Source organism: Heteronotia binoei, chromosome 17 (genome assembly GCF_032191835.1).
Source record: "Heteronotia binoei isolate CCM8104 ecotype False Entrance Well chromosome 17, APGP_CSIRO_Hbin_v1, whole genome shotgun sequence".
Lineage (NCBI taxonomy): Eukaryota > Metazoa > Chordata > Lepidosauria > Squamata > Gekkonidae > Heteronotia > Heteronotia binoei.
The window spans coordinates 32,991,188-33,017,637 of record NC_083239.1 but is presented as its reverse complement, the minus strand read 5'-3'; the positions used below and the strand labels follow the sequence as shown (position 1 = coordinate 33,017,637).

The following is a 26,450-nucleotide window of genomic DNA, read 5'->3' as shown; positions in this document are numbered from 1 at the left end:
CCTCTGGGTGAGTGTCTCCCCTTGTTGTCTTCCCATCCACCCAAGTGAAGGCATTCACTCCCCCGCCCCCCCAAGGGGAGCTTATCTCTGCCATCTGGACTCCAGACAACAGATCTCTCTGCCTATCCTGGAGAAAATAACTTATTTGGAGGGTGGACTGTATGATATTATATTCTCCTGAGGCCTCTCCCTTTCCTGACAAAAGTAGCCTCTGACTAGCACTTCCCAGGAGGCAGCCATGGGCTCTAAGGAAACACTCCCAGCAGGGCCTGGTCTCCCTAGCTATTTCTGCAGCCTTTGGAGGCTGCATGTGCTGGGAGGCTTTTTGTGAGGCTGCAATAATTCTCCTGACCCTTCTGAGGCCAGTTGACAGAGAGGATACAGAGAAGGACAGAGGACAGAGAAGAGTTGGAGATGTGGCTGTCTCTGAGGAAAGACTGCCTTTGGCAGTTTGTTCAACATTCCTGGGCCTGCAGTAGGCAGGGGAGTCAGCCAATGGGAGGCAAGAGATGGTGACCGACATGTGATAAGCCAATAGTGTGTCCCCACAGTAACTGCCAGAATTAAGGTGGTTGCTTTTTACTGACATAATCAGCTTTGCTGACTAGCAACCACCACTTGAATGGGAGAAAGGAGAGAACTCAACCAATGGTACACAAGTACTCTTCACTGATAGTTTCATGGCTGATACGCCACTCCCACCAAGCCCCAACCAATCAGGATGGTTAGATTTGCCACCACAACAGGAGAATTATTTATAGGATATGCTTTCTTTGGGTAACTTCGCATGGGATAAATACATAAATATGATTGGGACAACGTACATTGTGAACAGCTCATTTAGCTAATTTCTATGATAAATGACCATAAATCAAAAGTACATTCTTAGCTTAAAGATACACAACTAAACAGCACACTCAAGATTAGTACAGCACAGATGCTGACCACAAAGTCTCATGCAAAAATTCAAAGCAAGGTATGTCAGTTATCAAAGACTGTAAAATAACAGAAACACTGTAAGGCTGTTCAAACCTTGAGTAAAAAATAATATTGTTAATTGGATTTGCCTGTATCCTTTCTGAAGTTAGATACATAGTTTCTCCTTATGTGGGCTCATAGATGGTGTTGAAGAGCACCACTCTGACAGAATCTCTACCCACACTCTGAGCATTCAAAGGGTTTCTCCTGTATATGGGTTTGCTGATGGTGTTGAAGAGTGCTGTTCTGACTGAATCTCTTCCCACAATATGAGCATTCAAAGGGCTTCTCCCCTGTGTGGGTTCGTCGATGCTTTTGAAGAGTGCTACTATGACTGAATCTCTTCCCACACTCTGAGCATTCAAAAGGCTTCTCCCCTGTGTGGGTTCGTTGATGCTGTTGAAAAAGGCCACTGCGACTGAATCTCTTCCCACATTCTAAGCATTCAAAGGGCTTCTCCCCTGTATGGGTTCTGTGATGACGCTGAAGAGTGCTACTCTGACTAAATCTCTTCCCACATTCTGAGCATTCAAAGGGCTTTTCCCCTGTGTGGGTTCGATGATGCTGTTGAAAATGGCCACTGTGACTGAATCTCTTCCCACACACTGAGCATTCAAAGGGCTTCTCCCCAGTGTGAGTTCGCTGATGCTGCTGAAAACTGCCACTTTGACTGAATCTCTTCCCACACTCTGAGCATTCAAAGGGCTTCTCCCCTGTGTGGGTTCGCTGATGCTGTTGAAGACTGCCACTTCGATTGAATCTCTTCCCACAGTCTGAGCATTTAAAGGGCTTCTCCCCTGTATGGGCTTGTTGATGCTGTTGAAAATGGCCACTCTGACTGAATCTCTTTCCACACTCTAAGCATTCAAAAGGCTTCTCCCCTGTATGGGTTCTTTGATGGTATTGAAGATTGCTACTGCGACTGAATCTCTTCCCACAATATGAGCATTCAAAGGGCTTCTCCCCTGTGTGGGTTATTTGATGGTGTTGAAGAGTGCTACTATGACTGAATCTCTTCCCACACTCTGAGCATTGAAAGGGCTTGTCTCCTTTATGGGTTCGTTGATGCAGATGAAAATGGCCACTCTGACTGAATGTCTTTCCACACTCTGCGCATTCAAAAGGCTTCTCTCCTTTGTGGGTTCGTTGATGCTGTTGAAGAGAACCACTCTGACTATATCTCTTCCCACACTCTGAGCATTCAAAGGGCTTCTCCCCTGTGTGGGTTATTTGATGGTGTTGAAGAGTGCTACTGCGACTGAATCTCTTCCCACAATCTGAGCATTGAAAAGGCTTCTCTCCTGTATGGGTTCGTTGATGCTGTTGAAAATGGCCTCTGCGACTGAATCTCTTTCCACAATATGAGCATTCAAAGGGCTTCTCCCCTGTGTGGGTTCGTTGATGACGTCGTAGAGTGCTACTCTGACTGAATCTCTTCCCACACTCTGAGCATTCAAAGGGTTTCTCCCCTGTGTGGGTTCGATGATGCTGTTGAAAATGGCCACTCTGACTGAATCTCATCCCACACTTTGAGCATTCAAAAGGCTTCTCCCCCGTGTGGGTTCGCTGATGCTGCTGAAAACTGCCACTGCAACTGAATCTCTTCCCACACACTGAGCATTCAAAAGGCTTCTCCCCTGTGTGGGTTCTTTGATGCTGTTGGAAAATGCTACTGTGATTGAATCTCTTCCCACACTCTGAGCATTCAAAAATTTTCTTCCCTCTGTGGATCTTCTGGTGCACATTGAGCTGTGATCTGTATCTGAAGTATTTTCCACACTGAAAGCATTTAAGTGCCTTCATTATACTGTGATTTGGGAAGTGTACATTATGTTTTTCTCCCTCAGAAAATGCCATTGCAGTGTCTGAGCAGAAAAATAGCTTTTTTTCTGAGTGAACCCCTTGATGCTGAACAAGTTCTGCTTTCTCTGAGAAGCTTTTGCCACAGTCTGAACACCTATGATGTTTCTCTCCTGCATGTTTTCTGTGAATCATGGTCTTTCCACACTCTAGGTATTCATGGGTCTTCTTTCCACTGTGCATTCGTAAATGGATGTTATATTGGGCATGATCTGAGACGTTCATTCCACATTCCAAACCCTTGTCTGTTTCCTCCACCATATAAATGACATCTTGAAAATCCCCTCCTTGGAAAAGGATAGGTTTACCCATCTTCTTGACCATGTGGCTGCCTTTCTGACTCTTTGGTCTTCCTTGATTCCTGAAGTTTCCCCTCAAGTCTTCATTCTTGATTTCATCAGGAAATAAATTATATGGTTCCTCATCTTCCTCATAACTCTCATCACTCCCTGTTGGAAAAAAATGAGAGATCCTTTTTAGAACCTATACTAGGAGGTCTAATCTGCACCTGAAGTTCCATCCAACCTCTCAATTATTTCTGTGGCTTGTTCGTGTTCTTGCTGTACATTTAACTGTACAATAATATACACTTTCAAAGTACATTAAGCCTCCTGCATCAGAGATGCTTGTTTGGGATTCTGACCATTTATAAGTCTCCCCACCTGTGTGACTTCTTAAATGAGAAAGTGTGAAGAAATGCATTCTTAGATGGAGGTTTCAACTGAGCAAAACCTTCATTCTGAGACACAGGCCCAACAGAGTACTTTGGGCCAGCCTAGGAAGGATTTTTGACTGGTGAGAGCTAGCAGGCTGTCTCAGCACCGCAGCACAGGCTCCTGAGATGGGATGCTGAAATGCATTCCATCCATATCAGCAACAGTATTGCTTATGCTAGCAACTTGGTGTGAGAAGAGGGGGTTTTCCATTCTCCCCTCTAGTTGGTTTTGGCTGGTCATAAATCTGCACATGCCCACTCCGCCACACTTGTTAACCAATGATATTATGCCAGCATAGCCTTACAGGGCAGCTTCATGTCATTAAGATACTTTTTTTCCCTCTCTAAGCAGAAAGCAGCAAGAGACAATGGGATAGTCAAGTTCTCTTTCCCTCACCTCAAAGCAGGGAACAGAGATTTGGAGAAATAAAGAATAGAAAGGCTTCAGGGAAAAAACCTGGAGATTTCAGGAAAAGCTTGACCTAATCAGTGAGAGGAGAAAGGGAGATGATAACTGTTTTCGCACACAGCTAACCTCGCAGTCACAATCCTGTTCCTTCCGCAGCGTCCGGTCGGATTTCACACCATCTGCGCTAGAGTTACAGGAAGTGCCGCGGCTTTTGCATAGCAAACGTAAACCGCTAAAACCCAGTTTACGTTTGCTATGCAGAAGCTGCGGCACTTCCTGTAACTCCGACGCAGATGGTGGGAAATCCAACTGGATGCTGCAGAGGGAACAGGATTGTGACTGCGAGGTAAGCTGTATGCGAAAACGGTAGATGACTCCTGAGAGAAAGGAGGAGGGGCTCTTTTGTGCTCATTCCACAGAGGGAGAGAGAGCTCTTAACTAAGGTATCTAGGAGGCAACCACTGCCATGTGCTGGACTACACCTGAGGAAAATGCCTGAAGTTAATGAAACTCCTGCAAAAATCTGTCACTTTTTAAGCTAAGGGCCTGCCTTATATTTAACAACTGATAGGGCAAAGGTGTCAGACCTACAGCCCCTGGGCCAGAAGTGTCCTGCCCAGAGCTTTAATCCGTCACATGCTTCTTTTCTCCCCCTGCCTGTCCTCACCTTTTGGAGTTCTAGCTGGAGCTAAAACTGAGTTCAGGGAGCAGAGGGGAGGGTTGCCAAACTTCCCAGCTAGTCTTTGCAGGCTTCTCTTCTGGCTGACTGAATCTCTTTCTGCAGTCCAAGCAAGTATAGGGTTTATACCCTAAGGGAATGGGTGTCTGTGAAATGACACTATTTCTCTGATTGAAGTTCTTTGCAAAGGCCACACTTTCGATTCCCTTTTCCATGGAGTGAATTCTCTGGTTCAAATGCAGGCCTTTCCCCCCTTCTTTTTTTGATTATCCTTTCTTTTGGGACTAGGATTTCAAGGAAACCCCCTCCTTGGCAATGAATTGGCTTATCCCTAGTCTTACCTGTGGGGCTTTCCTCCGGCCTCTGTGGTCTGTCTCCATCACTGAAGTTTCCTTCGACATCTTCATTCTTGATGTTTTCCAAAGAGAATCCCTGGAACTCCTCAGCTGTCTCTTCTACATCTGCTGCTGGAATAAAGAAGGAGTTTCCATCAGCACCCAAGCAAGAAGCCAAGCCACCAGTTAGGCCTGGCTTATGAATGAGTGTGCAATTCCTTACTCAGTCTTCTTTCCTTCAAAACTCAGCTGCTGGTCACACCTTATCCCTGCCATAGAGCTAATTTCATATTCTTCCTATCCCTCCCCTCCCCACATCTTCTGTATGTTTTAGTAAAGTAGCAAAGATAAGAACATAAGAGAAGCCATGTTGGATCAGGCCAATGGCCCATCCAGTCCAACACTCTGTGTCACACAGTGGCAACCCCCCCCCCCAAGTGCCATCAGAAGGTTCACGAATGGGTCTAGAAGCCCTTCCACTTTGCCCCCCCAAGCACCAAGAATACAGAGCATCACTGCCCCAGACAGTTCCAATAGTATACTGTGGCTATTAGCCACTGATGGACCTCTGCTCCATATTTTTATCCAATACCCTCTTGAAGCTGGCTATGCTTGTAGCCGCTGCCACTTCCTGTGGCAGTGAATTCCACATGTTAATCACCCTTTGGGTGAAGAAGTACTTCCTTTTATCCGTTCTAACCCGACTGCTCAGCAATTTCATTGAATGCCCACGAGTTCTTGTATTGTGAGAAAGGCAGAAAAGTACTTCTTTCTCTACTTTCTCCATCCCATGCATAATCTTGTAAACTTCTATCATGTCACCCCGCAGTCGACATTTCTCCAAGCTAAAGAGCCCGAAGCATTTTAACCTTTCTTCACAGAGAAAGTGTTCCAAACCTTTAATCATTCTAGTTGCCCTTTTCTGGACTTTTTCCAGTGCTATAATATCCTTTTTGAGGTGTGGTGACCAAAATTGTACACAGTATTCCAAATGAGACCGCACCATCAATTTACACAGGGGCATTACGATACTGGCTGATTTGTTTTCAATTCCCTTCCTAATAATTCCCAGCATGGCGTTGGCCTTTTTTATTGCAACCGCACACTGTCTTGACATTTTCAGTGAGTTATCTACCACGACCCCAAGATCTCTCTCTTGGTCAGTCTCTGCCAGTTCACACCCCATCAACTTGTATTTGTAGCTGGGATTTTTGGCCCGATTGTGCATTACTTTGCACTTGGCCACATTGAACCTCATCTGCCATGTTGACGCCCACTCACCCAGCCTCAACACATCCCTTTGGAGTGCCTCACAATCCAAAAGATTCATTCCCAATTGTTCCCACTTGACATACTGTGCAGATTTTTTGATCCTCTGCTCTTAACAATACAAGAAGTTACCACAATATCCATTCTAGCAACGACACACAGAGTGTCCTTCTAGATGTGATGAGAAACAAGAATGAGCTGGTTTTCAGCTTCTCAAAAATACATGTCTGCTATGGGGCAGTGAGAATCCAGGAGCTCACAAAATGAACCCTAGAGTTCAAAAGGGACCCCCATGGTTTTTGAAGAGGTGCCATTTGTTAGGAGGGCAGGTAATGACCAATAAGAAAATGGCCACATAGAGCCATTTTTTTCCTGTCTCTGAGCCACTCTCTAGGCCTTGGCTAATGTGCCGCCATGTCTGAATCATCCAGCCAGTTCTGCCTTTCTGAGAAGCACAGAGCCTGGAAAAGAGTGTATCTTATGGTCAGCAAGAGATAGCCAGAAGACTGGCTTATCAGGCCTCAAGGCCACTTCATGATTACAAAATGTTACAGTATAGGAAGGTCCTGTGGAAGTCTACTCTAGAGGAACATACAGTATTGAAAATTCCAGCCTCCCCAAACCCTTGCAATGTGTAGTGAGATATGCATGTGATCAACTTGACAAGGAGGATGGAATATAAGCATGGGGAAGTCAGTTTGGCACACCCTTAAAGCAGTACAGCATTGGCATCATTCTCAACCTTCTTCCCTGGGGGCAGAAGAAGTCAGTGCTGGCCAGCCTCAAAGAAACCTGAACATCAGGATATACTGATTGGACAGGTATAACCTGGCTCCTTCTCTGTGTGTCTGTTTTTCTGTGGTAGATGGTTTCCTGCTTCAAGGTGTAGAAGGGACTTAGCCCTTGGGAAGGACATTGGTCGTTTCCCTCTTGGGGAGACAAGAAGTGGCTACAGTGCCTTCCCTATCCTGTTGTGCCTCAACCAACTGTGCTTCAAATGAGAACTTGACTCTGCGTTTACTGGGTTGATAGTCAGTGGGAATCTCTTCAATAGTTCATGATTCTGCCCCCTTGGGGTGGGGAATGATCCCCCTCACCACAACAAAGGGTGTAGGTGGTTTGGCTGAAGCTGGTTCCTCTTGGGTAGCAGTGTTAATTGGTGGGACTATTAAGCTAGAACAGCTCTAAAGGAAGTACTCAAACCCATCTCCACCTAAAGGAATGAATGCATCTGTAGTAGGAAAAGGCTGATGTGCATATCTGACCTTGTTCAGCAAGACTGTTCTTAGGTAACTCTTCCCTCGCTGGAATATTTAAGGACATAGTCCCTCCACAGCCACAGCTGAGCTCAACCCAAGAAGGAGCTATTGAATCTCCCCATCTCAGGCCTAGAAGGCCTCCCTCCCTCCTAACCTAGCAGGTTTGATTCTTCTACCGAATGAAGAGCTGTCTAGAAGTGAAGAGGAAAGTTCCCATGCTATTCTGTGCCCCTTCCCTTGACGAAGGATACTCACTAGCAGGCAGGTCTTTTTGGAAAGAAAGAGGCTCCTGAGATCTTTCTGAGAAACTTTCCAGCCATTCTTCAGACACAAGGCCTTCATCTCTCTCCACTGTAGTCTCTGTTACATTCCTGGCTTCTTTGGCAGAGAGAGAGATAGAGAGTGATCACTCTTAGATGGGGAGGGAAAGAAATCCAAGGGAGAAGGAAAATTCTTCTGAAAACCAAAGCCCCAAATCCCAACCAGTATAAAGGAGATAGATCCATTCCTGACCACAATCAAAATGGATGCCCATCTGGTGCAAGGGCATGTGGTAGAAGTTGGCAACTGAGGAATTGGGACTTGGCCCCTTCCAGAGTCTTTCTGAGGGTCTCTCAGCCCCATCTTGGACACAGCCAGGACACTTCCTCTGGCTTCGGGGATGGCTTCAGTTGCCCTTGAATCAGCCAGAGGGCCTGGGTCGCTCTAACCAGCCATGCTGAAGGTCACCTTCATTTCCACCCCAAGTTCTGGAGGCCCCCAGTGAGGGGCAAGTACCTGGGCAGGCCTCACAACCACATTCTGCTTTTCAATATCTTCATTCATACATCATCCCAATGGCAGCCATAGGCACCTATGAATGATCCTTACCCAGAGAGGCCACATTCCTGTAGTTCTCCAGCATGACTTCCCTATAGAGAGCTTTTTGGCCTGGATCCAGCAGGGCCCACTCAGCCTCGGTGAAATACACAGCCATCTCTTCAAAGGAAAAGGGAGACTGAAAGACATAGCAGATTCTCTTGTCACAGACCATTCCAGGCAGAGATGATGCTCTCAATGGGGGGCATTCAGGGCTGGCACGTGGGAGTCAGCAAAGTAGGCGGCCACCTGAGGCACAACCTTACCGCAGGGGCAGGGGGCGGGGGCCCCCTCCCCATCCCTGCTTGTGCCGACCCGAACATGCGGCTCCAGCCACCCCTTGGTGACTGAGGCAAGGCGACGGGGGAGGGCTTTATTGAAGAACATGTGGCTAGGGCTGCCCCATGCCCGGCCCTCTCCTGCTTCAGAGAGAGCCAGGAAGAGGTTGCCTCCTTCTTTCTGAAGTGCTTGCCAAGGTTAGAAAGAAGGCGGCAGCCTCTTTCCAGCTCCCTCTGAAGCTGAAGAGGGCCGGGCATGGGGCAGCCCTAGCCACATGTTCTTCAATAAAGCCCTCCCCCGTCGCCTTGCCTCAGTCACCACCAGCGCCCAGACCTCGATGCTCACTCTGCCCCCCTCCCTTGTGCTGCCTTTGCCTGGCCTTCTCCTGCTTCAGAGGGAGGGGAAAAAGCTAGGAAGGGGCAGGGGGGCCGAGGGCAGTCTGGGGTGCTAGAACCCCTAGCGCTGGGCCTGGGGGCATTCTGGGAGGGTACAGGATGCAGAGCTTGCTATGAGTAAAGAGAGTTGCTTTCAGAGCCTCTTTTGGTCAAACAGCTGGAGCAAAGGTGGCCTTGAGAAAGAAGTGGGGCTAATCTGTCCCCTGTTCATCCCCTGCCCCATACCTGGACCAGAGGGGGAGCAGACATTTGCACTCCACTGCAGAGTTGACAACTTGACAATATCTCTTCACTGCCTGCAAGGGAGACAAAATTGGAAGGCTGAATATAAGCCTCAACCTTGTATATTGTTACATTTATAATGATTTTTAATAAACTATGAGAGAGATGGAAGAAAAGCACCAGGTACCTATGAGACTTGAGAGGCCAGTTAGAAATGCCACCAACATGTTTCAAATTTCTGTGAGACTTGAAATTTGCCCTGTGATCCTGCTGGATCAGAACAAAACCCCAGGCATGCCAGTTGCCTGCCCACTTGCCCGTCAGTCTGGACTGGAAGGAGACAAAGAGGGGTTGGAAATCATGTTGAACACCACATTGTCAGCACATCCAGCCCAAAACCCGGATGTGTTTTTTGCAGAACAGATGATTTTCTGGAAAGTTCAGAGTACTACTACCAATGGGATTCTAGGGCATATGATGATGCTCTGACTTCAGATCCAGGTAACTGGTCAAATGAGACAACAAAAGGACATCACAGCGATCCCATGCGCCATCCTCAAATCTCATGGGGGGAGGGAGAGGGCCAGGCCATAGCCAGTCTTCCACAGTCCAGTATCCTCTTTCAGACTGTGGCCTGCCAAAATCTCATGGAAAGCCTTTAAACAGGGGCAGAGAAGCCCAATTATTGGCCTCTGGCAATGGGTTTTTAGAGGTATGCTACCCCAGAAAATATAATCACAGAATCACAGAGTTGGAAGGGGTCATTCAGGTCATCTAGTCCAATGCAGGGTGTGTGTATGCGTGTGCATGTGTGCGCATCGTGTGCAAAAAGTGTCATCAAGTTACAACTGACTTATAGGGACCTCACAGTTATTGAAGCCAAGAGATGTACAGCGGTGGTATGCTATTGCTTGCCAATGCATAGCACCCCAGGCCTTCTTTGGTGGTCTCCCATCCAAGTACTAACCAGGGCTGATCTTGTTTAGCTTTTGGGACCTGATGAGATTGGGCTAGCCAGGGCCATCCAACTCAGGGGAACATGGAGGTTCCATTAATTCACCACAGCTAATAGCTGCACCCACATTTGTCTTACTTTCGTTTTCTGAGCCACAGTGAGTTCCTCTAATGCAGCGGTCCCCAACCCCTGGGCCCCAGACCGGTCTGTGGTCCGTCAGCAACCGGGCCGCCAGTCTCGCTGCCCCCCACAGTGCCCCGCAGCCCTCCCGCCCCCAGCATCACTTCCTCCTCCCTCTGTTTTTATGATGTCAAGCTGCGGAAAGCACCTTTTGGGCTCTTTAAAAGCTCACCCCACCCCCCGCGGATCAGCTGATCCACAGGGGAAACCGCGGCAGCAGCGGTAAGGCACTGCTGAACAAGCAGCACTGCCCTTGCCTCCAGAGGTAACGGGAGTGCCACTTGTTCAGCAGGTTGCTCGCCACTGCTGCTGCGGGATGATGGTGAGCTTTTAAAAAGCCCGGAAGGCGTTTTCCCTGGCTTAACATTAAAAAAACGGAGGGAGGAGGAGGCGCCGGGGGAGGGGGCGACGTTCAAATTCAGTTCCCCCACCCTGCCAGCCCTGGGACCATGGTGGGCGGGCCAGCCAGTCCCTGGTGCCAAAAAGGTTGGGGACCACTGCTCTAATGGAAGGAAACTGAAATACAAATATTTTAATGTATGTAAATAAGAATGAAATTGCCTTCCAGGAATTGTCTACTCCCCCTTCAAGTGAGTGGCCATCACTACATCCTGCGGCACTAAGTCCCAGAAGTCGAGTTTGCATACTGAGCAGAAGTATTCCCTTTTTCTCCTGCCCCAAACTTTCTACCCAACGACAGGAGGTACCTTTACTACTTGGCAGGGTATCTTGGGCACATTTCTGGGCCTGCATCCTCTGACTTTCCTCTGACTGAGCTCCTTCTGCCTCACAAAATTTCTCTTCCATTTTTACAGCTGGTCTGCACACCTGGAACACAAGTAAGGGAGACTAGTAAGAGAAGAAATTGAAGAAGCTGAGGAGATGGATCCTGCCCCACTCCCAGACTCCTCATCTGTTCATTGACCAGCAAAGCTGCTTCAGCCACAGGGCCAAGAATCAGGGCTGGGTTTTCTTCCCAGCTGAGTGAATTCTCTAACCCAGAGAGAACTCCAGTTTTCTGGGTTACACCTCTGAGATTGCCAGTCACAGTTGCCGGTGTAAACACAATGCCAAGACCACAGCCACACAGCCTGGAAAATCTACAACAACCAAGGGGCTCCAGCCATGAAAGCCTTCGACAACATATAATTCTCCAAAGGTAGAAATAACTGGCAGGGAAGGTTTAGGATGTAATTGCTGGAACTGAGTAAAGGAAAGCCCCCTCACCTGCTCTGCCTGCATCTTCTCTTGGGCTTGACTGAGGAGGAAACCTTCTGCCAGGGCCACTGCCTGGGAACTGGTCTCTGGCTCACATCCTCTGACCCAGAACTGCATTTCCTGGGGCAGGATGGCCAGGAACTGCTCCAGGATCACCAGGTCCAGGATCTGTTTCTTGGTGCGCCTATCTGGCTCCAGCCATTGGTTGCAAAGTCCATGGAGATGATTGCAAACCTCTCGAGGTCCATCAACCTCATCGTAGTGGAACTGCCGGAAGCATTGGTTGTGTACATCTGCAGTCATTGTATCCTGAGACAGGATCTCTGGCATAGCTCTTTGCCAATATTCCACTCCACTCCCAATGGAGCTGGGATGAGGACTTTTCCTTGATCTCTTGTCTCTTACAGGTCCTTCTGGGCCCTCTTCCATCTCCTTCCCCTTCTCTTGGGTCACCTTCGACTATGGAAAGATACATCTCAATATAAACTGGAGCCCTGGATAAAGTGACTATTATCAGCTTCTATATTGCCATAGTTCCTCAATAAGGTGGAAACATTAGGCAATAGCTCTGTCAAAGCAGCCAGCAGAGGGACTGCCCTTCGGTCAGGGCAGAGTGGCCACCTGGGTGAACTGGAGCTGGGGGAGGCAATGAATCCCCAGGGAAAGGTCAAATCGGGGGGGGGGGGGGGAGACACAGGCTCAAATGCATGGCATGTGAAGGAGCTGATCAGGCATGGGACTCCTTTCTGGGCCTCCCTGGCTGATAATTTTTTTCTCTTTATAAAACTCAGATCCCACCTCTCTGTCCCCACAAGGGCCAACAAGGCAGCTAACAAATTAATCATATGTCACAAAATCACATTTCAAAAGTACTTAAAGCCTCTGAGAGTAATTAACCGAGACCCTGCATTAAGCTTCAAAGGAGACAGATGGGAGCCTAAGAACAGGGTCTCAGTGAATACCTCAGCATTCCACAATTAGGAAGGAGACATCTGTCCATAAGTCTCCAGTTTTGATATGTTTATGTTTGAAATGTTTGCTTCCCCCCCTGAAATTAAACCCAAACAACTGGTAACCATAAACCAAGCTTGTTATTCCTGTTTGGTCCTGGAATCTGTTAAACGGCTTCATTATGCGATATATATTAATTTTCTGCCCTACCTATATGTACGGACTGGTAACTTCCACTTCAATGCAACCGAAGTGCGTGTGCGCGTGCACACTCAAGCTTTCCCCCTGACTAAGCATTCGTTGGTTTTAAAGGTGCTTCTAGACTCGAACTCTGTTCTGCTGCTTCAGACCAACACGGCTGCCCCACCTGAATCCATTCATGACAGCCAGCATCCCTCTTTCCCAAGATTTAAAAGCATATCCCTCCTCCTGCCCCGTGTCTTACCTGTGAGTAGACTTTCCTAGCTCCCCCCGCTGATACCAAACTGAACCCTTCTTGGTCTCTTTGGCGATTCAGACGCCAACCCCTCCCCTCCCCAAGCAGGAAAAGAGCCTTTTCACTTCCGCCCCTTCTCCTTGCTTGACCTCTCTAGCAAACAGCTCGCTTGGTTTAACTCTCTCAGTGCTGCAGACTAACGAAAAATGGTTTTCATCCTTTCCCCCAGGAACAGCAACCAGACCTGGACAGAGTAGACTTCAGCCAGGCTGCTTATCTGCAGGACCCTATGCAGCTCAATAGAACTACTCGGGAGTAACTGCACAGGGTTGCGCTTCTAGGGTGTCCCATGTTGTTCAGCAATCGCAGAAAATGCGGTGACGGGGGGCGGGGGGAGAAGAAGAGGAAAATGTATACCAAAGTAGGAGTCAAGTGTACCTTTAAGACCAGCAAAGTTTTATTCCTCTCTTTAAGGGCTAGCTGTGTACGCCTGTTTGCAAGATCCCCGCTCCCCTTCTCTTTCCTCCCAGCTTCTCAGGTGGACGGATGCCAGCCTCCAGGTGGGACCTGAGGATCCCCTGGAATTACAGCTTATCTCCAGACTAGAGAGATCAGTTTCCCCTGGAGAAAATAGATGCTCTGTAGGGTGGACTCTCTGGCATTGTACCCCACTGAAGCCCCTGTTCTCCCCAGGCTCCATCCCCAGATAAAAGAGAGGAGGGGAGAACAAGGTTGTAAGCAGGGGTCATTTTGCAGAAAAAGAGGTGCAGGAGCTCATTAGCACAACTCATTTGCATAACTCACATGCATATACCACACACCCCAGCATAACCAAAAGGTGTACTAAATTATATCAGCTTCTTGGATTACAGTTGTCATAATAAAAACTTACTCCCATCATACTTTTTAAATTTCTCCTTTGTGGTCACAGTGGCATGATGAAGATTTCCATCTGTCTGCTTTATATGTTTGGGTTATTTTCCCATTTTTTGTGGGGAGAAATATTAGAAAGTTTGTCAAATCTTAAAGAGTTAAGCAAAATTCTCACAGGAGTTTGAACAATGGAGCCCAGAAGCAAGTATTGGTGGTGGTGGGGGGCGGGGTGGTGTGGAGAGAAAGAGCACAAAAAATATTTAGAGGTTCCGGAGCTCCACTCCTGTGAACTCCTATCCAAAGTGAGGCCTGGTCATAAGTCGCTTTGGGTCACCAGTGGGGAGAGAAGCAAGATATAAAGAAATTAAACATGCACTGGGCTGCAATGGGATGAAGTGGCAGCTTCCGCCCAATCCCTGCTCTTGGGAGGCTCACTTTCCAATTTATCTCCAAGGATTTACTTTCTCTCTCCCATCACCAGGCTAGCTCCTGGCACACCTGACAGACCAAGAACATAGGATGCCACTCCATCCCGTCTTCTAGATCTGGGAGCTAAATACCAGAGTGGGATTTTCAACCTCCAAAAGTCTGTTCCTGCTAGATGTCACCTTTCCAGTTGGATGTGTGTGTATGAATGTGTGCTGACCACTTCATGGATTCTGCGTGGACCTTCCATTTGCTACTCCTTCTATTTGCTACTCCCCACCTCCAGATGCATTTTAAGCACTCTTCCCGCCACAATGATGCCCTGGTTAGTCCAGAGCATAGATAAAAACCTAATCTGGGTTTTTAAAGATTTTTAAACTGACATTGATACGTTAGTTTTTAATGTGTATGTTGTTTTTGTAATATGTTGTACATTGTCCAGAGCCTGGTGTAAGCCAGGATGGGGCGATCAATTAAGTGCAATTATTATTGTTGTCATTATTATTATAGTTATTATCATTATTATTTCCATTTCTTTTAAATATTTTTGCCATCCACTCAAGCTGATTTCTGTTGACCCCTAGTGGGGCTTGAAGGCAAGAAATGTTCTGAGGTGGTTTGCCATTGCCTGCCTCCGCATCACAACCCTGGTATTCCTTGGGGATTTCCCATCCAAATACTAGCCAGGGCCAGCCTTGCTTAACTTCCAAGGTCTGACAAGATCGGGCTTGCCCGGGCTATCAAGGAAAGGGCTCATTTGCACTTCTAAAGCCTGGTTGGGTGGAACTGGTGAGCAACTGGCTTCTTCTCCTCCTCCTCTGCTAAGAAAGAGAAAACTTTTAAAAGGAGGTTTTGTACAGACCTCCAAGCTCAAGCCAATTTCTCTATAACCCCCACATAAAAATCTAGCATATCAGGAAAGGCATTGGATTTGACACACATAAATGCCACTCCCAGGCTGGGAATGCTGTTTTTCCTGGAGAACTAGAAGGTCACACGGGAAATGCATTTGATGCCGAGTATGTGGCATTGAAGATCACCAAAAAGACAAATTGGGACCTTTTAAATTCCACGGGGCCTGCAAGGTGGAGGTGTTCCGCCAGGCCTTCAGTTGAGGACAGAGACCGTTTCCATCTTGGCAGGCACCCCTCCCATTCTCTACAGTTGCACTACCCCTCTCCCTGCCTGCAAAGTAGCCAGCAGTCTGAAAATTCACCATTTTAAAAATCACGTGTTGTTTAGTTACTATGGTTTTGTGTGTGTATGTTTTTATTCATATTGTGTATGTTTTTATTGATATTGTACATTGCCCAGATTGGCGATTCAATAAGTATAAATACATGCATACTTCTAGATCAAATCAAGCCTGAACTGTCCCTAGCAGCCAAATCCACTTCTCCGGATTAGAATCTGCTGCTCTTACCCACTTTACCAAGCTGGCTCACCACACTGGAAAAAACAATAAAGTCATGAAAAGCTGAAGGCAGCACAAAGCAGAAGACCCAACTTGAGATGGAGGAAGCCATGAAGGAAACCATGGCCCTCCATGAAGGCCATGAAGGAAGCCATGGTCCTCCATTTGCAAAACCTAAGCAAAGCTGGTAACAATTCGATGAGTTCATAAATTTGTTATAACTTGGAAGCGATTTAGATCCAGGTGAATAGCCATGTTGATCTGAAGCAAGAGAATCAAGTTAGAGACCAGTGGCACCTTTAAGACCAACAAAGTTTTCTTCAAGGTATGAGTTTTTGTGTGCAAGCACACTTCTTCAGATTGAATGAAATGGAAGAAATCCATTCAAACAGACAGGGCTGAACAGCAAATTAGCATATAACGTGATGAAGAACTGATGGCACAACCTGTTTGGGGCAGAATCATAGTATGTCTTCATGTGAACCAGCAAAATGCATGGTGCCTATTTAGTAATGAATGAGTTCACTAGAAATTTTGTTTGCTGTAAAATTCTATAAGTAACTAGGGATGTCCTTTGGTATAGGATTTCTGGGAACCCAAACCCAGCATTGGCAGCCAGAGAACAAATGCAGAGCTAGAACAAAATCCATGTAATATTTTGTATTAGGACCAATCAATATGACACAAAACACTGTGAACTTGACCTCACCAGAACTCTTTATCAGACCTGATGTTATAAAATTTTAAGAAAACAGTTGGAGGGCCACGAGCTTTTTTTTTGTGTGTGGGGAGGGGAGAATTCCATCTCCCCACCCCCCATTATGACTCCAGGCTCCACTACCCACCAGTGGTGACAGCAACAGTACTATGAAACTGCTCTGAGCCCAGAGTGTCTCCCTGAGTCCTTCACTGTCATGGCCAGCCCTGGAGGCTCTCCCAGAGTTCCCTGCCAGGCCCGGAGGGGCTTCAAGAGAAGAGGAGAGATAGAGATTGGATTTATATGCTGCCCTTCACTCAGAGTCAATGGCGTACAACCTCCTTTCCTTCCCTTCCCCACAACAGACTCCCTGTGAGGTAGGTGGGGCTGAGAGAACTCTGACAGGAGTCTTGAGCCATCTTCAAGATTTCATGAGATTTTGTTGCATCATTTTTATTTTCAAGGTGTCTGTACCTGGCTTTTCTCCCCAAATGGGGTCCCAAAACCATTGACAAGTATTAGTCTCATCTGTTGTTGTTCTCACAATGGTGCAGGTCTGTTAGTCTGAATGACTGGCCTAAAGTCATCCAGCACCTTCCATGGCAGAGTGGGGTTTATGAACTCTCCTTGTTGTTAGTCCACATGCTCAAACCTCTGTACCACAGGGTGTATGTGTGACCCATTTTCTCACTAGTGTTGCTCCACCCCTAAACTTCTGTTTTCGACACAAGCAATTGATTTCCCACGTTAGCCAGAATGAGTGGCATAAAGTCACCCAGCAACTTCCATGGCAGAGTGAGGCTTATGAACCAGTTCTCCCAGTTGTTAGTACTCACGCTTGAACCTCAGCACCATGTGGGTATGGGTGTCTCTAAGTGGGTCTGGAGTGCAAGGAAAGGAGTCAGTGGGAGCAGACCTGAAATTTGGAGAAGAGTGGATTTTTCTTCCACCACACAGAGGTGGTGGAAGAAAAAGGCTGGTTTATGAGTTCTGGTCATGGACAGGTGGGCTGGTAAATCTGTGGAAGGTTCAGTTTTTGTGGTGGACTGAGCAAGTACTGAGGGTGGTGGCTCCAGTTCCTTGAAGAATTTATATTATATGTGTGCTTTTTTGGGTAGACCCCTCTAAATGGGGAAGAAACCCTGCTTCACACACAAAAATGCTTCCAGGGCCACATAGAAAAAAATTGTTGATCTAGTGTAGTGAGAAATTATATTTTCCGAGAGGGAAGACGACTACTTGTGCCAGGAAGCCAGAAGAGGGGGAGAAGGGCGACGTACTGGAAAAGTTTCTCTAAAGTTGAGGCCTAATCAAGAAAGATTATGCATGGTGGGTCAGTAGTTGCCAGAATGGGGCATTCACGCTGCTCCCCACCTACCAATAAAAGGATGCCTCAAATTGCAGGTAGGCAGGGGAGCACTGGGGTGCTGTGCTAAAGGACAAGTTTTCTTAAGTTTGCATTAGCAAATTTTACCACTTTTGGGGTCCAAATTAGCCCCAGCTTAAGGCTGTGAACAGATTCTTTTTTTTTTGTAATAAATGTCCATAAATCAAAAGTACATTCTGAGCTTAAAGATACGCAACTAAATAGCATACTGAAGATTCCTACAGCACAGATGCTGGCTCCAAATGTTCGTATAAAAATTCAGAGCAAGATGTGCCAGTTATTAAAGAATGTTAAAGGAAATACTGTGTCTGTTTATATTCAGAGTAAAAATTAATAGGATTTGCCTGTGTCCTTTCTGAATACCTATCTCTTGTATTGGTATTACGCTTTATGACACACATGGCCCAGCCAAAGTGACATTGGTGTCCCATCCGGCCCTCATAACAAATGAGTTTGATAACTCTGGGCTAAGTAGTCACATAATTTCTCCTTATGTGGGTTCTTAGATGCCGTTGAAGAGCGTCTCCCTGAAAGAATCCCTACCCACATTCTGAGCACTCAAAGGGCTTCTCCCCTTTGTGGGCATGCTGATGTTTTTTAAGGGTACTACTGTAACTGAATCTCTTCCCACACTCTGAACATTCAAAAGGCTTCTCTCCTGTGTGGGTTCTTTGATGGAGTTGAAGGGTGCTATTGCGACTGAATCTCTTCCCACATTCTAAGCATTCAAAAGGCTTTGTGTGGGTTTGTTGATGCTGTTGAAGAGTGCCACTCTGACTGAATCTCTTCCCACACTCTGAGCATTCAAAGGGCTTCTCCCCTGTGTGGGTTCGTTTATGCTGTTGAAGAGTGCCACTGTAAGTGAATCTCTTCCCACATTCTGAGCATCCAAATGGCTTCTCCCCTGTATGGGTTCGTTGATGCTGTTGAAGACCACTACTGTGACTGAACCTCTTCCCACACTCTGAACATTCAAGGGGCTTCTCTCCTGTGTGGGTTCGTTGATGCTGTTGAAGACTGCTACTGTGACTGAATCGCTTCCCACACTCTGAGCATTCAAAGGGCTTCTCCCCTGTGTGGGTTCGTTGATGCTGCTGAAGATTGCCACTCTGACTAAATCTTTTCCCACAGTCTGTACATTCAAAGGGCTTCTCCCCTGTGTGGGCTTGTTGATGTAGATGAAGAGTGCCACTCTGACTGAATCTCTTCCCACAGTCTGAGCATTCAAAAGGCTTCTCCCCTGTGTGGGTTCGTTGATGCCGTTGAAGATTGCTACTGCAACTGAATCTCTTCCCGCAGTCCGAACACTCAAAGGGCTTTTCCCCTGTGTGGGTTCGCTGATGTTGTTGAAGAGTTCTGCTGTGACTAAATCTCTTCCTACACTCTGAGCATTCAAAAGACTTCTCCCCTGTGTGGATTCGTTGATGCTGTTGAAGAGTGCTATTGTGACTGAATCTCTTCCCACATTCTGAGCATTCAAAGAGCTTCTTTCTTGTGTGGGTTCGTTGATGCTGTGGAAAGTGGCCACTCCAAGTGATTCTCATCCCAAACTCTGAGCATTCAAAATGTTTCTCCCCTCTGTGGATCTTTTGGTGCACATTGAGCTGTGATCTGTACCTGAAGTACTGTCCGCACTGAAAGCATTTATGTGCCTTCATTATGCTGTGCTTTGGGAAGTGTACATTATGCTTTCTTCCATCAGAGAATGCCATTCCAGTCCTTGAGCAGATAAATAGCTTTTCTCCTGAGTGAATCCTTTGATGCTGAACAAGGTCTGATTTCTCTGTGAAGCTCTTGCTACAGTCTGAGCACCTACAAGGTTTCTCTCCTGCATGTGTTCTTTGATGTCTATGAAGCTCTGCTCTGTGAATCATGGTCTTTCCATACTCCAGGCATTGATGCGTTGGTAAATGGACATTATATTGTGTTTCACATGAGATGTTTATTCCACACTCCAAGCCCTTGTCTGTTTCCTCCACCATGTGAATGGCTTCTTGCAAATCCCCTCCTTGGCAAGGCATAGGTTTACCCCTCCTCTTGACTGTGTGGCTGCCTTTCTGCCTCTTAGGTCTTCCTTTCTTCCTGAAGTTTCCTCTCACGTCTTCATTCTTCATTTCATCAGGCAACAGATAATGCAGTTCCTCATCCTCCTCATTCCTCTGATCATCCCCTGTTGGAACAAAGAGATCTTGTGAGAACCCACGCAAGGAGGTCTAATCTGCATCTGAAATTCCAGCCAGACTCCAAAGATTTCAATGTCTTCTTCCTGCTGTACATTGAAGCGTACAATAAAATACACTTTCAAAGTACATTAAACCTCCTGCATCAGAGATGCTTGTTTGGGATGCTTATTATTTATATGGCTATCCATCTGTGTGACTTCTCAGATGTGAAGTGGGAGGAAATGAAGTTTTGGATGAAGGTATGAAGCGAGCAAAGCCATCATTCTGAGTTTAAAAGTTTTTCTCTCACTGCAGAGAGCAGGCAAGAGAGAATGAGACTAGAAAGGCTTCAAGAACAAACTTTTGGACACTTCAGGAAAAGCTTCTTTGGCCCAGCCTCACCTAATCAGTGGGAGTGGAAAGACAGATGTTAAGACTCTTGGGAAAAGGAGGAGGGGCTGTTTTGTGCTCATTCCATCAAGGGGGAGAGAGCTCTTGACTAAGGTCTGGAAGAGGCAGCCATTGCCATGTGGTGGCCTACACTTGGGGAAGAGGTCTGCAGTTAACGGAACTCCTGAGGTAATCCGTCAGTTTCTAAGCTAAAGAGCCTGCCTTATATTTAACAACTGAGAAGGCATGTATAGAGGGAGGGACAGAGGAACTGTGTTTTACCCATTTCTTTTGAATCCCATTCTAAGTCTGGTGCTGTGCTAAGAGTATGCTTATAAACATTTTTTTTGTTAATACTTTATAACTTTTGATCCTGGTAGTGTTTCTCTGTACCACACAGACCTCCATTATCTTGGATATGCTGTTTTAAAAGGAGCCCCAGGGATGCACAAGGCAGGAAGCTGTCCCCATGGTAACCAGGATCTGGGTAGAGGGAGAAACAGTGGCAAGGCCTCAAAACCTGGAATGGAAGCTGGGAGTCCTTACCCTCTCAGCAATTCCTAGAAAGTCCTTCCAGATATTGGGGGAAACTTAGACGGGAGGGTGGAACAGGACCTGTAGGTATGAGGAAGACTGTTCCACCACATACAGTAAGGACTGTTTTCTGACTGAAGCTGTTTCCACACTCCAACCACTTATTCTGTTTCTCTCCTAAGGGAACCGGGGTCTGAGAAATGACATTCATTGTCTGACTGAATGTCTTTGCAAAGGCGGCATTTTCATTTCCATTCTCTTGGTCATATGCAGGCCTTTAAAATGACCTTTCTTCTTGGAGAGGGGATTTCCTTAATGGGCTTATCCCTCCTCTTACCTGAGGGGCTTTCCTCCTGCCTCTGTGGTCCATCTTCATCTCCTTCAGCATTTTCATTCTTGACATGTTCTGAGGAGAATCCCCCAGCTGTCTCCTCTACATCTGCTGCTGGAATAAAGAAAGAGTTTCCATCAGCACCTGAGCAAGAAGTCAGGCCCTGCTCATGAATGGTTGTGCAATGCCTTGGTCAGATCATCTTTCCCCTGAAACTCGGCTGGCAGTCACACCTTATCTGTGCAAGACCCTCCTGTAGAGTTGATTTCATATGCTGCCTATCCCTCCCCTCTCCATCCCCGCTCTGTATACATTTCAAAGGGGAAAGCGGCAAAGACTCGTTCCACCATTGTTCCCACAAGACAATGCTGTACAGCCCTTTTGATTCTCTTCTCTTGAGTATTAAATACAAGAAGTTATCACAATATCTAGTCCTGCAACTACACAGAGAATGTCCATCTGGATGTGATAAAAGTCAAGAAGCAGCTGGTTCGCAGCCTTCAAGAAATATGTTTGCAATGGGGCAGTGAGAAGCCAGGAGCTTCCAAAGTGACCCTATAGTTTTTGAAGAGGTGCCATTTGTTAAGAGGGAAGGTAATGACCAATAAGAAAAGCAATCCTGCAGTGTAGGGGCACCAACACTCAGAACCACTTTCTTACTGTCTCTGAGCCATTCTCTGGGCCTTCGGTAATGTGGAGCCATGACTGGATCATCCAGGCATTTCTGTCTTTCCTAGAAGCACAGAGTCAGCCTCTCTGGAAAGCAAGAGAGCCAGAAGACTGGCTTACCAGGCTGCAAGGTCATTTTTGTGGTAACAAAATGTCAAAAGCAGAGGAAGGCTCTCTGGAAACTCATGCTAGAGGAATGCGTAGTGCTGAAAAGTTCAGAGACAACCCCAGAAAAGTCTGTCCTGTTCCATCCTCCCCAAATCTGTGCAACATGCAGTGAGCCAACAGATAAACATGTGATCAGCCTAACCAGGGTGATGGAATGAAAGCGTGGGGAAGTTAGTATGGCAGTTCTTAGAGCAGCACAACATTGTCATCATTCTCAACTCACTTCCCTGGGAGCAGAAGAAGACAGTGCTGGCCATCCTGAGAACAACCCAAGCACTGGGGCACGCTGATTGGACTGGTCTAACTGGCTTCTTCTCTCTGTGTATATCTGTTTTTCTGTTTCAGTTGCTTTCCTGCCTCAAGGGGGTGAAGGGAGGTAGCCCTTGGGAAGGAGTTTGTTGCTGCCTGTTGAGGAGATGGGAGGTGGCTACAGTGCTTTCTTTATCCTGTTGTCATTCAACCAATTGTGCTTCAGCGGAGAACTTGACTCTACCGAATTGATAGAATCAGTGGAAATCTCTTCAATAGTGCATGATTTCGCCCCCTTGGGATGAGGATCAACCCCCCTCACCAGAGCAGAGAGGGCTGTGTGGTTTGGCTAAAGTCAGTTCCTCTAGGGTTGCAGTGTTAACTGGTGGGGCTATCGAGATAAAACAGCTCCAAAGAAAGTACTCAGACCCATCTCCACCTAAGCAATGAAGGCATTGCAGGAGACAGCGGGAGGAAAAGGTTTGTGTGCTTTTGGCCTTGTCCAGAGGGCTGTTCTTAGGTAACCCCTCCCTCCATGGAATATCCGGCATTTAAGAATAGTGCAGCCCCTCAACAGCCATAGCTGAGCTCAGCCCCAGATAGAGATTTTGAATCTCCACATCCAAGGCCCAGGACTCCCTCCCTCCTTACATAGCAGGCTTGAGTGTTCTACCAAACCAAGAGTTGCATAGAAGTAAAGAGGAAAGGTACCATGCTATTCTGTGCCCATTCCCTCCACATAACCAAGAAGGACACTCACTAGCAGGAAGGTCATTTGAGAAAGAAGAAGGCTTTTGAAATCTTCCTGAAAAACTCTCTGGCCTTCATCTCTCTCCATTGTAGTCTCTTTTACATTCCTGACTTCTTCGGCAGAGAGAGAGAGCCAGAAAGTGATCTTTCTCAGATGGGGAAGGAATGAAATCTAAGGAAGAGGGATAATTTATCCGGAAGGATGGAAGCATGGTCAAAACTAAAGGCCAAAATCCCAACCAGTATAAAGGAGATGGATCCTTTCCTGATCATGGTCAGAGGATATGCAATTGCATAAGGTAGAGATTGGCACCTGAGAAATTGTGATCTGGCCCTTTCCAGAGCCTTTCTGAGGGCTTCTCAGCCCCACCTTGGCCACCAGCCAGCACACCCCCTCTGGTTTGGGGAATGGCCACAACACTGGCCTCAGTTCCCCCTGGATCAGCTAGGGGGCTTCGGATGCTCTAACCAGCCATGCTGAAGATCGTTTTCACTTCCACTCAAACTCCTGGAGGCCTCCAGTGTGTGTGTGTGTGTGTGGGGGGCAAGTAGAAGAAGAGAAGATATTGGATTTATATCCTGCCCTCCGCTCCGAAGAGTCTCAGAGTGGCTCACAATCTCCTTTACCTTCCTCCCCCACAACAGACACCCTGTGAGGTGGGTGGGGCTGGAGAGGGCTCTCACAGCAGCTGCCCTTTCAAGGACAACCTCTGCCAGAGCTATGGCTGACCCAAGGCCATGCTAGCAGGTGCAAGTGGAGGAACGGGGAATCAAACCCCACTCAAGTAGCTGGACAGGCCTCACAACCACCAACTGCTTTTCAATATTTTGATCTGTGCATCATCCCAATGACAACCATTGGCGCCTATGAAAGATCCTTACCCAGAGAGGCCACATTCCCGTAGTTCTCCAACATGACTTCCCCATAGAGAGTTTTTTGGCCTGGATCCAGCAGGCCCCACTCAGCCACGGTGAAATACACAGCCACCTCCTCAAAGGAAAAGGGAGACTGAAAGACAAAGCAGATTCCCTTGTCACAGACCTTTCGAGGCAGAGACAACACTCTTGACAGGGCATTCTGAGAGGGTACAGGATGCAGAAAGATTGCTTTCAGAGCCTCTCTTGCTTGCACAGCTGGGGCAAAGGTGTTCCTGAGAAACAAGTTGGGCCTGACTATCCCCCCATCCCGCCCTACCTGGGCCACAGGGGAAGCAGACATTTGCGCTCCTCTGCAAAGATGACACCTTGACAACATCTCTTCACTGCCTGCAAGGGAGACAAAATTGGAAGGCTGAATTTTAGCCTCAACCTTGTACATTGTTACATTTTTAATGATTTTTAATAAACGATGGGAGAGGTGGAAGAGAAGCACCAGGTACCCATGAGACTTTGGGTGGGGTGGTTAGAATTGCTGCCAACATGTTTCAAATTTCTGTGAGACCTGTAATGTGCCCTGTGAACTCTGGAACTCAAAAGATTACAATATCCCTGTTGAACCCAGGCATGCCAGTCTCCTCCCATGCACCATTGAGTCTGGACAGGAAGGAGGAAAAGAAGAAAAGAGATATTCTGCTCTTCACTATCTGAAGGAGTCTCAGAGCAGTTTACAATCTTCTTTCCCTTCCCCTCCCCACAACAGACACCCTGTAAGGAAGGTGGAGCTGAGAGCGCTGTGATAGAAACTGCTCGAGAGGAACACCTCTGAGAGAACTGTGACTGACCTAAGGTCACTCCAGCAGGTGTACGTGGAGGAGTGGGGAATCAAACCCAGTTCTCCCAGATAAGAGTCTATGCACTTAATCATTTTTTGTTTTGCCCCCACTCAAAAAATATGTATATCTGGCCCTGGCACTAAATTCCAGAAGTCGAGTCTGCATAGTGAGCTGAAATATTTCCTTTTTCTCCTGCTCCAAACCTTCTAACCAATGACTTGATTATGTGCCCCAATCCCATTGGGTCAGGAGGCACCCTTACCACTTGACAGGGCGTTTTGGGCATCCTTCTGGGCCTGCTCCCACTGACTTTCCTCTGACCAAGGTCCTTCCGCCTCACAGAACTCTCCTTCCACCTTTACAGCTGCTGCCCACATCTGAAACAACAGTAAGGGAGACTAGTAAGAGAAGCAATGGAAGTGTCTCAGATCCTGCCCCACTCTGGCATCCTCACCCGTACATTGACCAGCAGAGCTGCTTCAACCACAGGGCAAAGAATCAGGGTTGGGTTTTATTCTCAGCCTACTAAATTCTCTAAAGGTAGAAATATCTGGCAGGGAAGCCTTAGAATAAAGTAGTATCTGGAACTGACCAAAGGACACCCCTCACCTGCTCTGCCTGCCTCTTTTCCTCTGCCTGACTCAGGAGAAAAACTTCAGCCAGGACTACCGCCTGGGAACTGGTCTCTGGCTCACATCCTCTGACCCAGCACTGCATTTCCGGGGGCAAGATGGCCAGAAACTGCTCCAGGATCACTAGGTCTAGCATCTGCTTCTTGGTGTGCTTCTCTGGCTCCAGCCACTGGTTGCAAAGACCATGGAGCTGGCTGCAAACCTCTCGGGGTCCATCAGCCTCATGGTAGCGGAACTGCCGGAAGCACTGGTTACGTACATCCACAGTCATCACATCCTGTGACAGGATCTCTGCTCTTTCCCAGGATTCCTTCCCACTCCCAACCAGGGTGGGATGAGGACTTTTCCTTGATCTCTTGCCTGTTCCAGGTCCTCCATCCTTCTCTTCCATCTCCTTCCCCTTCTCTTGGGTTGCCTCTGTGGAAAGATACCTTTACTCAAGTGGCTATGATGAGGAAAGAAGATTTAAAAATGCAGAAAGAAACCAAAAGTGAAGAGAACTACATCAATGTCCCTGGTCAAGAGACACTCAAGGACTGACCTGGTGGGTCAGAAAGTGTGTTTCTGTTGCAGTTTGCAGATCAAGACTAATATAAATGTGCTACATTGTGCATCAGGCTTTGTTTGATATGCCTCTTTGTTCCTTCAAGAAAGTAAATGTTCTCCACTTGGCTCTTTAAAGGTCTCTAAAGCAGGGGTGTCAAACTCATTTGTTATGAGAGCTGGATCTGACATAAATGAGACCTTGTGGGGCCAGGCCATATCAGGCCGGTCCATGTGTGTATCTATTTAAGATTAGGTAGCAGAGATATAAACTTTATAAATGACACAGACAAACACAATTAATTTTTTTTAAAAAACCCTTAAAATAAAACATGCTTAAAACGTTAGCACTCGCTGGTCTTAAAGGTGCTTTCTTTGTATGTCTCCCATAGGATTCAGGGAACTGGGCAAAGGAAGCTCTGGCTTTTTCCTTCCTTCCCCAGGGGACCAGGAGGGGGGGGAGCCTCAGCCAATAGAAGGAAGAGAGGCTTGGCTCAGTAGCTCTGCTGTGCAAC

The 26,450-nt window shown here is 47.1% G+C and overlaps 2 protein-coding genes across 4 annotated transcripts; both read right to left on the bottom strand.

The window, feature by feature from the left end:
• Positions 1 to 730: 730 nt before the first annotated feature.
• LOC132586470 (zinc finger protein 14-like) lies at positions 731 to 13,107 on the bottom strand. 3 transcript variants are annotated; one of them, XM_060258559.1, is made up of 8 exons: positions 13,008 to 13,107; positions 11,621 to 12,070; positions 11,101 to 11,221; positions 9,262 to 9,332; positions 8,375 to 8,501; positions 7,760 to 7,882; positions 4,983 to 5,108; positions 731 to 3,287 (listed from the first exon to the last, which is right to left on the bottom strand). In XM_060258559.1, exons 2-8 carry the CDS (start codon positions 12,038 to 12,040, stop codon positions 1,153 to 1,155), a joined length of 3,123 nt encoding a protein of 1,040 aa, XP_060114542.1. In that variant the 5' UTR covers positions 12,041 to 12,070; positions 13,008 to 13,107; the 3' UTR covers positions 731 to 1,152. The 3 variants fall into 3 exon arrangements, with proteins under 3 accessions (XP_060114542.1, XP_060114544.1, XP_060114543.1); XM_060258561.1 differs by having other exon boundaries at positions 7,760 to 7,879; positions 13,008 to 13,088; XM_060258560.1 differs by lacking the exon at positions 13,008 to 13,107 and adding an exon at positions 12,773 to 12,927.
• A 2,441-nt stretch (positions 13,108 to 15,548) lies between these two features.
• On the bottom strand, positions 15,549 to 25,663 carry LOC132585766 (zinc finger protein 883-like). The gene is made up of 7 exons (XM_060257652.1): positions 25,652 to 25,663; positions 25,023 to 25,137; positions 24,244 to 24,314; positions 23,931 to 24,126; positions 21,219 to 21,326; positions 17,122 to 19,965; positions 15,549 to 15,885 (listed from the first exon to the last, which is right to left on the bottom strand). The coding sequence occupies exons 1-6, from the start codon at positions 25,661 to 25,663 to the stop codon at positions 18,335 to 18,337; spliced, it is 2,133 nt and encodes a 710-aa protein (XP_060113635.1). The 3' UTR covers positions 15,549 to 15,885; positions 17,122 to 18,334.
• Positions 25,664 to 26,450: the final 787 nt, after the last annotated feature.